Genomic DNA, 10,809 nt, shown 5'->3' on the forward strand with positions numbered 1-10,809 from the left:
CTAAAATGATTGATTGATTGGTTGAAAATGATTAAAGTTCGGAATAATTAAGTTTTTAATTATGTTTGCTTAATTAACTTTTTTTATTAGTGTGTTTAAGGGCACGCATGGTTTCAATTAGAAACTTGCTGACCATCATCGAAAAACACTCAATCAATAAATTGCAGAACGGTAGAAGGCGCGCCAGGCATTTTACGGCTTTCTCAAAAATCGCGCAATATCGACGGGTTTTTAAGTTTCGGTTTGCAATCAGAGCGCATCTCGTCCCCGACGGCACCGCGCCCCGTGGAGAAATAGGGAAACTAGCCTCTGTTGCGTTGCGCGAAGACAGCGCAGCAGAGGCTGGTTGCACTATCCCTCCACGGGGTGCGGTGCTGTCGGTGTCGAGAAGCGCTCCGATTGCCAACGAAACTTAAAAACCCGTCGAAGTTGTGCAGTTTTTCTAAAAGCAGTAAAATGCCGCGCGTACCATCTATCGTCCTGCAATTTTTTTATTTAGTGTTTTTTCGATTATACCCAGCAAGTTTCTAATTGAAACCATGCCCTTAAACGCAATAATCAAAAAGTTAATTACGCAAAAATAATTAACAACCTAATTATTCCGAACTTTATTAATTTTCCTACATAGGTCCTTGGCCTAGGACCAAAACGACACACGCCTTCTTTTGGTGTGATGCGTAGTTTTCGCAATATCGAATTTGTCCACCTTTCGTGAAACAGCCTGTATATATCAACATGCATACATATAAAAAGTAAACGCCTACTAAAATACAGTCAACAATTTTCCCCTACTATTAAGAGTATATCTAAGAAAACTCGTTGACAATATGTGTGTTAAATGTATAATCCAAGCACTCCTCAAATACATTCAAGATTCATAAATATGATGTTACTAACTACATTTGAGATATATTGCAAAGCAAGCTTTGTAAATACAAAATTAAATATGTGTAGAACGTGCGCGAAATACATAAGAATATAAAATAAGAAAAACTGAAATGTTTAGTTATATTAGTAAATTATAAATGCATTTGAACTAAACTTGTAAACCTAAATTGAAATATACTTTTAAAAGACATTTTAATGCACTTATAATATATCTTGACACACACACACACACACACACACACACACACACACACACACACACACACACACACATATATATATATACATATGTGTGTAATCCATTCGGAATATCTTTTAGTATATTGACATGCGTTTCGAATGCTGACAAGAAATATTACGTGTATTATAGCCATTTAAAATTTATTTGAATTATATACTTTCTTTGCTAGGGATGGAATTTTTAAACGCGCTGCTTCCCCGGGTGCACCAAGCTACTTCACCTCAGCTCGCTCGGACACTGTCAGAACAAACTTTAATATATTTCGTTCATCCTTAAGCTGAGACTGCATCCAATGCTACAACCGCGAGAGCACCAAACTGCAGCTTTGAAAAGTCCTTTTGCGGAAAGCGCGCTAGCGCTAGGAAGACACGTTTTAAAGCCAAAAGTGCGGACTTGCTTGCACTTTTAGCTTCGAGTGCAGTCTCAGCTTAGGGGTGAACGGAATATAAGAACGTTGCGTACAACGGTCCTGTTGTTCTCTTTGTTTGCCTTGAACGATGTTTGTACGACACGAGCACGCGGGAATGTAATAGAGGTAGAAGGTTCGGTACTCAATTTGGCTCAATTTCGTGAACTTTGTTACGCTCGTAGTCTAAGTGAGAAGGAGTATTCGCGACTCCAGCGACCCATGGGGTCACATCTATCAAGAGAATATGGCGGTCTAAAACAGGTCGTTCCGTGCCATGTGCCATCTAAACGCGAGACCCTCGGGTTTCAGCAGGGAAGAATAGGGCCCAGAATGGTTGGGAACGCGACAGAACAGCACGCGACAGAACAGCACGGTCATACAGAACGCGTCAGAACAGCACCGCGTCAAAACAGCACAGCGACGAAACAGCACCGCGTCAAGACAGCACGCGACAAAACAGCATGGCATCAAAAGAAAAGAGCGACGGAAGAGGACCTGCCAAAACGGCTCTCGGCAAACCAGCACACAAACAAAACGGCGTCCACGAAAGTACATGGTGTGTGTTCGCAGTAGGACACATCGTTAGCAGCGCACGCCTAAATAAGTCCATGCTGCTAAAGTGTCCAGCAGAATATGTGTATTGCCATTACATTATCTAATCAACCGTTATATGACTTCGTATTATTGATTCCGCCGTTATATTTTATCACCTACTGAGAGCTTTAGTGCATGTACAGTAGTTGAAACCTTTCCATCACAAGTCAGTGAAGCTAAATTTCTTGCCGTACTTTTAACGGCTGATATAGGTTGTTAATCTCGTAACATTTTATATTGATTACAATGCAGCATCCGCTAAGCGATATGCAGGTACAGCCAGATACAAGTCAAGAACGCGCTAAACAAACAGGACCACTGCCCATCCCTGGCATCAAATGGCTCTGCGAACAACCAGGAAATGCAGTAGCCACGGAGAGTTATGTGACGTACGGGGTGTGGAGTACAAAGACCTTGGCGTGGCCCAGGGAACGCCAAGAGAAAGCACTCTATGACTGGGACTGTTCAGATCAAAGTGTACTTTTTCCTGTCTCCAGTCGGTCTTGTCCATGTTGTGGGTGAGCAGTACGCACCGATTCCCATAGACGTCAGCGCGACGTGCGTCTCGGCACAAAAATATTATTGCGTGGCGGAACACTGGCAGGCTGTAATAGGAGTGATGGAGTAGCTTGTGGCGCATTCTAAACGTGTATCTTATAGTAAAATTGAAACTCAATATGTTTTTATAGTTTATTTTATTACTCGCTTGCAAAACCCTCGGCCACGTTTATTCCACGCCGCCACATGCGTTGGTCTTGACAACGCGTTGGTCATTTATTCACGTTTTTCAGAGCTACGTCCAGAACGTGAATCATTTATTTATATTCATATTTATTTGATCTTTTAGAAAAAGAAGCCTTGCACCACCGTGAAACATTATATGACCACGTTCATCAACAAAGCTTTCCGATTGAATCGCCCCCTTCACCGAGAAGTCAGTATAATTCCTTCTTCCGCGGAGATATAGAAGCAGAATTAGAAGGAAACGACCCCACCGTGCAAACACTAGGTTACGTAGGTGTCGCGGCAACGGATTTTTTACAGAAATATCTCGCGGCGACAAGTTCTAAGGTTCACAAGGAAAGCAGTATTTATAGCGACATCGCACTGGAGTGCCGACGCGAATAATCTGCTATCGTTTTTATATGTTTTGGCTCCCGTAGACGCTGGATTCGGACGACCGTTATTATGCTGCCTCTGCTGGGACTCACCTGGATTCCTGGCTTCCTTCTCCTGGACAACAGCAGGTTCTCTGTAGTCATGACTTACGTCTTCTGCGTTCTCAACACGCTTCAGGTATGTATCTCACACTCTAAGAAATTCAGTGGCCCATTGAAGTAAAAGGCATAAAGAGAGATACAGAAGAAAATAGATGCTAACAGGACTCCAGCGACTGGTGTCCACGGAGCATCCAGCGATTCTGTTTTCCTGCAAAGCACTTGAGAGAGTCAACCGCAGAAACCCACGGAGGGAGGGAGCTCTGCCAATGACAGAGGAGGAAATATTTTGATGCTAGAAAATCCGTACGTGCTGGGGCACTGAGCCTGGCGTTTCACGTGCTTACGTCATGCTTACGGTTATAGCAAGGGCTCTTACTATGCATAGGTTTGTAGTTTCAGCCTCGTCATTCGCCAAACTCTCTCTGCTAATTGCAGTGATTGGCTTTCCAAGAGATTTGAGGGAAAGTAGACGCGCCAGACAGCAGGGAGTGTACGGAAGTTAACGATTGACTAAAGTCCGGAGACAATGGGGACCAAAATGGACGACACAACTCAGAAGTTTCAAACACAACAATTCTGAGTCGTGTTGTCCCTTTCGTTCCCTCTTGTCTCGGGGTTTTAAACTAACATCTACCATCATCTCCAGCTCGTTTGATGATCAACATACTGAGGAAAGCACGTCAATACTGTAGATGTCGGTTCTTCGTCTTTTTATTCCTCCACAAACATCACCGTAATCATCGTAATAAAATTGTCCGAGTGCATTTACGCTAACGTGTAACATGTGTCACATCCAAAGCAGCTCGGCGTGTGCGTGATTCGCTAGTATTGTGGAGCAGCTGTCGTTTCTGCGCCGCCTCCTTGCCTGAATCCGGAGAATTCTCAAGCTATTTTTGTTTCCACACTTTATTCCGCACCCGTGCCTCATCCGTACTTCCTCTATGAAGAGCCTCGTCAGCCAATACCGCCTGAAAGACAAAACATGTGCACGACGTCACCATGAGTTGTGAAGCCCCTTTATAAAATACACGCTTAGCGTTTGTAACTAGTGTTGACAAACATTTTTTTCTGCGAATGCACGAGACACGTTCTACGAGATGGAGGTCCGCCACCATTCACTTTCAAGGACCGCAGGAGGCATTGATAAATGCACCATAAAGGTGGCATCAAGTTGTTCGTGGATCACTCAAATGAAATATATTACTAAATAAATAAAATAAAAATTAAAGCCGCTTACAACTCCCTGTAACGCCGAATTAGAGCGCAGCTCTTGAGGAGGAGGAGGGAAGGGCACTGGGGGGGGGGGGGGGTTAAACTAACCAGAGGGGGGGGGTTAACGTGACCTTGGGGGTCCCATGACCCCCAATGCCGATGATGTCATCACTGACGTCACTGATGACGTCATCAGTGACGATGACGATGCGGGTACCGATGACGTCATTAGTGACGTCACTGATGACTTCACCAGTGATGATGACGATGACGATGCGAATGTCGGTGACGTCATCAGTGACGTCGCTGATGACGTCATCAGTGATGATGACGATGACGATGCGGATGCCGGTGACGACATCAGTGACGTCACTGATGACGTCATCAGTGATGATGACGATGACAATGCGGATGTCGGTAACGTCATCAGTGATGATGACGATGACGATGCGGATGCCGGTGACGTCATCAGTGATGATGACGATGTGGATGCCGGTGACGTCATCAGTGATGATGACGATGGCGATGTGGATGCCGGTGACGTCATCAGTGATGATGACGATGACGATGCGGATGCCGGTGACGTCATCAGTGATGATGACGATGACGATGTGGATGCCGGTGACGTCATCAGTGATGATGACGATGACGATGTGGATGCCGGTGACGTCATTAGTGATGATGACGATGACGATGCGGATGCCGGTGACGTCATCAGTGATGATGATGACGATGTGGATGCCTGTGACGTCATCAGTGATGATGACGATGACGATGTGGATGCCGGTGACGTCATGAGTGATGATGATGACGATGTGGATGCCGGTGACGTCATCAGTGACGATGACGTCATCGGGGGTCACGCGACATCGGCGGGGGTCACGTGACATCGAGGAGGGGGTCACGTGACCTCGGGGGGTCACGTGACCCCCCACGAGGTCACGTGACCCCAGTGGGGGGCTCGCGCGGTGCATTATGGAACATTTCCCATGATGCACCGCGCGGTTACGCCGACGGCGACGCCGACGGCGACGGCGACGCCGCTCAAGCCGGAAACGGGCCCCTAAGAGCTGCGCTCTAAAATACCGCAAAGCGCTTGGTGCACCAGGCACCCCTACCCCTATAGACGCGTTTAAAGGGCTACTCCGGCGTCTTCTTAAGAGTCCCAGAATTATCTGGATAATTTGCTACACACACCAACAAACATGGCTCAAATAGTAACAAATATTGGAAGAAACGAAATTTTTTCGCCAACTCACCAAACTTACAATTTTGGTCCTCACCGTATTTTTGGAAGTGAGTTTCTACTGGTAGTAATAAAAAAGTGACATCAGGGGTAGGCAGGAGTTCACTCTTAGAATTGTAGCCTTTCTTTCCAACTGATTAGAGGCCTTTCCAGTGCGTCAAATTAACGTGTTGGAAGCTCGCTCCATCAACCGCGCAGCAGCATGAAACAAATGCCCGGCATAGTCTATATTTAGACTACCCGCTGGTCCAGCAAGCCTTCCTTAAGTTTTCATTTCCTTTTATTCTGCGTACCTCACTTCATGGTTATCACAGCAGGACAGTTCATTGCCATATTAGATTATAATGTGCCCTCCGGAGTAATGTCCTTTTTGATCGCTCGTAAAGAGCGGCTCGGCATCTCCGCAAAGAAAGGTGAAGGACAGCAATGATGGCCGTAATCTTGCACGTGTTTAAAGTATCTAAGTCAACATAACGGAAAGCCGACTGCGCAGGGACAATCGCAATTGCTGTGATTCGGCTCAGCACGCCGCGGTAAACGTACTTCTGCTGGTGTTGTCCACCTACTCTCGCACCGCCTTTGTTAAAACTTGTGCTTGCTTCAATATTTCTAAACGCGTAAGTTTCCATTTTTAGCGTTGTCTGTCGCAAAATTAGTCGGAAAAACGTAGAAATTAAGCGCCGCTGTCTTGAGTGATAGCCTCTCGGATATACTCAATAATACAATAAACAAAATAAAAAATCGCAAATTGGCCAAAAAAAAACGCTTTTGCCCCGCATCTTTTTTAACATTTTATTAGAATTTGAACCATTTTGGTACAAAGAAAGCTTGTGTGAACAGCAACAATAAAGTTTATATGCACATACGCAGATGGAAACCGCAAATGCGAGGGGAAGTAACCGAAAAAAAGTAAAGTAGAAATATAGGTGCGCCACCTTTCAGGTCAAGCCCTAATCGTGCCACTACCCCAAGCAAACGTATGTGACAGCCATAATTAGCGGCGATTACGACAGACATCTTTGTTCAGGTGGCTTCTCATTCCGTAGCCTCCGGGGATATATTGCTTCATGATCCGGACTGAGCAGAAAAAGACACGAATTATGTGCGACCAATTGGTGTCCGTGGAGCACCAAACTTTTCTGCTGAAGAGAAAGTCTTGCATGTTTATCTTTTGTTCTGTTCTATTCTTGCCCACAGGGCTGCGCCTTCTTCGTGTTCCACTGCGCCTTGAACCGCAGCGTCAGGAGGCTGATGTTCCAGAAGCTCGAATCAACGCAGTTCTTCAACCGCTGCATGCCGGTATTGGTACCAAAATGTTTTATGCTTCTCCGTAGGATTCCTTCATCCAATACGAAGATGAAAGTTTCACACGTATGGAGTCATTTCGAATTTCAAAATGGCCCCAAATTTTATTCAGGTACACAAGTGAATTCTACCTTGTTTCAGTTTGCCGAAATGTTGTGCGTCCAATTTATTATTTCTGTGCATTTGCACAACTACACTGATCTCTTGGTTGTGAACATGAAAAAATGAGAGGATTCTGAAGTTGCAGGAAATCACGTCAAGGGACATTTTACTGATTTATTTGAAGCAAGTCTTCTCGCAAAGTTTGACAACATCTAGGGGTTGTTAAACACTGCTAACATTAGATTTCGCTCATAAGCTATGTTACTATAGAGTTCACTGCATTATCTCCATCTCGGAAGTAAAGTTCACATACCAAGGCTTCAGGGCACAATGAAGCTTTATATTTCAGCTGCATCTGGATACAAAGTCTGATAAAGTCTTGAAAACGTTGCCTACAAAGTAGTTGGGAATCGGCCGTTTGATATTAGCTCTCGTAGATGGCTCCACGCCATCAACGAGAATAGAGGGTCTCAATGGTGCTTGCTGGATGCACCTCGTTGCAGCCCAGCAACATTGTGGCACTCTAAACATGACCACAGGCTTCAAGGACCATGGCACCTTTGGCTCTCACGGATTTTGAGCACGTCGCAGGTAGACCGCGGCATGCTATGAACGGTATTTGTTGAAATGTATCTGGAATGTACTTAAAGTCAGGTATACAATACAAAGTTACTCGTCTAATATATACCATCAAGAAGCGTCGCCCAAAAAGTACGAGTGCTTTTGAACACAGCAGTCTCTCCTCTCTCACTAAAACAGCTTAATTCTAACTCTCGCGTGCCCGTACTACTAGGAAGGGCTAGGGGTTATTGTGATACAGATGTATGGCATTAGCACCTTTGAAATAAATGTGATTTTGAGCATTTTTAAGCAAGAGGTAAATGTATATGCTAAAAGAAATGTAAGCACTGAGAATGGCGTGCTGGCGTTATTGCTTGCCATCTAGGGGAGTCGGCTATTTAGCTTTGCTATTCCGCTTTTCATTTTTTAGCTCAAAATTTGTAGTTAATAATAAAGAATTATCCAATATGTTAGATGAATGGAAGAGGAAAATATTCGGCGTTTCAACAACAAATAAATAACTAATGTTGTTTAGAGAATCTCTCCTGTGTTTTTATTGCAAAATAAAAACATCAGTATGCATTGCTTGACATTTAAATGTAGTTAGTATTTTCGCCATGTGATAGACCTGCTCTACATAGTCTAATGTATATTTTATTCTGCAATATTAAATGCCCTTGAAGAACATAACTTCATTCGGGAAAAAAGGCGTATCTCTTGAGTATCTGTATTTCGATATATCGATTTCTTATCTTATATTGCCTTTTGCATTCGAAATATTGCCTCTCAGTAACTAGGCTGAGTCCTGACACTAGAGATTATCAAAAATGCGACCGCAAGCTTTCTGATAATCATTTAATCAAAACCCTTACCGGGCAAAAATGCATAACGTTATAACGTCTAAAATTATCAAATTGCCGCGTAATTATATACCTTAACGGTACGAAGTTACCGGTGGGAAGTGATACTTTGTGGCCATGTGGATCAAGGAAATGAACCGGAGCCTAGCCGCAGCAGACACCACCACTACAGCAGACATGCCAAAGCGACTTCGGTCATTCTGGCAGATCCACAGGATTCTATCTTTACTTCAATTACGGCAGCTGAATTCAGATTCAATCTACTAACATTGAAAACTATTGTTTAATTATTTTAGCACGAAACCCTCTCTTCCACTGCCAATTGCGATATTCATTTTCGAACTTTCCTTTTTACAGCGATTATCAATTTGGTTAACTCTAAATACCTTCGATCCGCGGCTTTCTGGCCGCAGAAGCTTGAGATCTTAGTTTGGCATATATATCTGCGAACCAATACCAAACATATTGGCGAAGTTTGAGCGATCCTAGCTGTTCGCTGAGACAACCATCAGGTATCTCGAAATGTACCTACTGAAATGTACAAACTCGGATCTGTTTAGTTACTATATTCGCAATATTTGTACTTTGCAATCACGTTGTATTTTTATAACACAAATTGAAGGCATTTTTATAACCTTCTAAAACGAAAGCTAGATACTGTATCATTTTCCAGCAGATTTTCAGTATATGTCTGCATTTTTTTTTTCAAAGAATGTGTCTGCTTTAATGCATTGCACGAATCCACGATGGGATAGCTAGAGTGACGGACAAAATTACAACGGGGAAGTCCTTCGGCTGCCCCGCCTGGAGCGCGAGATTTCTACCTTAATTAGCGCTTCGACATCACGTGGGTGTTAAGTGTTTACACGCAGCCAAAACAAGTCCTAAGGTGAAGAGCGCGTGACGGGGTCCGGGCATCTGAAAAAGACGTCTTGCCTTTCTCGTGGTGTCAGTGAGTGTAGTAAATACCATCGGGTTGTATTATTTGTTATCAAAACCACCAGAACAAGCTGTAAAATAAAGAAAATGAGTGTGAAATAAAGTGAAAGAAGTAAAAAGTGATTGGCGGCAAAAAGGGCGATTTGTTGGCATATTAAAAATCGTCACGTACACGCAGGAACGCGATCTTTAGCAATCAGACATCTTACTTAGTGTCAGGGACTACTCAGAATTCTCCATCCGGGGAGGCGTTAAGGCGTTTTCTGGGGGTAACGGAGATGTGTTTCTTCTAGATTTGTGTGCTTCGCGTCCAAGCGTTTTTTTTTTCTTCTTTTTATTGGGATCCCCGACTCATCGGTGCCCGTCCCCCCCTCTCGCAGATTCGTCTGCGGCGTAGCAGCGCTGGCGACGAACGGGGCAGTTCCTCGACCGTGACATCGGACAGCCGCGTGATAGCGACCATCTTCGGCAAACGCGGCAGCCTGTCCTTCAACACCGCCGATGTGGCCTCCTGGGACCTGATGGCGGGGAAGTTCACCTCCACCGTCGCCCTGCATAGGCACCCGCATTGCACGCCGCCGTCCACTGACTGACCGGCTTCCTCATCAAATGTTACGCCTTGAGGCAACTTCCGCGCGGAATTTCACCATAGGTGCAAGCAAAGCAGAGGATACGACAGCGAACTCGTCGCTTTGAGAGAAAAATAAAGCGTAATCCAAGACATGCTCGAGTTTGTAGCGGTGACGTTGCTCGCACTTATGAAGAAAAACAAATATAAAGTTATTCTATCTTTATTGTTTTCCGCCCCAAAACATATTTTTCCTGCACTCTGGTAAAAACTCTTGCTCCAAAATATTGTATAAATAACTAAAACAAGATTTTGAGAAAGCCCTTTTTCAGATTCTTCTCATCCTGTTAAAGATAGCAATAGTCCAAAATTTCCACTTTAGGGGTATATATTATATATACAGAGCAAAAAGTGATACATTGGCACCATTTTCATATGGAACGCCAAACACACACACAAAAAAAAACACGAGTAAAAGAAATAAACACAACAAAACATGTTCAAGGAAGCAGCCGGAGATTTGGAGCTGGGATTCGACATTTTGGTTCTTCTTTCATGACGTGCTATGGATTACGCCTCCCTGACTGTAAGCGAAGAGCTTGTGGGCTGAGTCGCGGCGTAATCCATCCTATTTATTTTGAACACGCTGCTAGCCGTGACCTCG

The 10,809-nt window shown here is 44.2% G+C and overlaps 1 protein-coding gene across 1 annotated transcript in view; it reads left to right on the forward strand.

The window, feature by feature from the left end:
* LOC8030826 (adhesion G protein-coupled receptor L3-like) overlaps positions 1 to 10,170 on the forward strand; it is a 31,347-nt gene extending 21,177 nt beyond the window's left edge. Inside the window, exons 2-4 of the mRNA XM_029976950.2 lie at positions 3,296 to 3,428; positions 7,008 to 7,109; positions 9,958 to 10,170. Of these exons, the coding sequence (XP_029832810.2) occupies positions 3,321 to 3,428; positions 7,008 to 7,109; positions 9,958 to 10,170 (423 nt within the window). The 5' untranslated portion in view covers positions 3,296 to 3,320. The remainder of the gene's footprint in view (positions 1 to 3,295; positions 3,429 to 7,007; positions 7,110 to 9,957) is intronic.
* Positions 10,171 to 10,809: the final 639 nt, after the last annotated feature.

The sequence above is a fragment of the Ixodes scapularis genome, unplaced genomic scaffold (genome assembly GCF_016920785.2).
Source record: "Ixodes scapularis isolate PalLabHiFi unplaced genomic scaffold, ASM1692078v2 PGA_scaffold5__190_contigs__length_132052651, whole genome shotgun sequence".
Lineage (NCBI taxonomy): Eukaryota > Metazoa > Arthropoda > Arachnida > Ixodida > Ixodidae > Ixodes > Ixodes scapularis.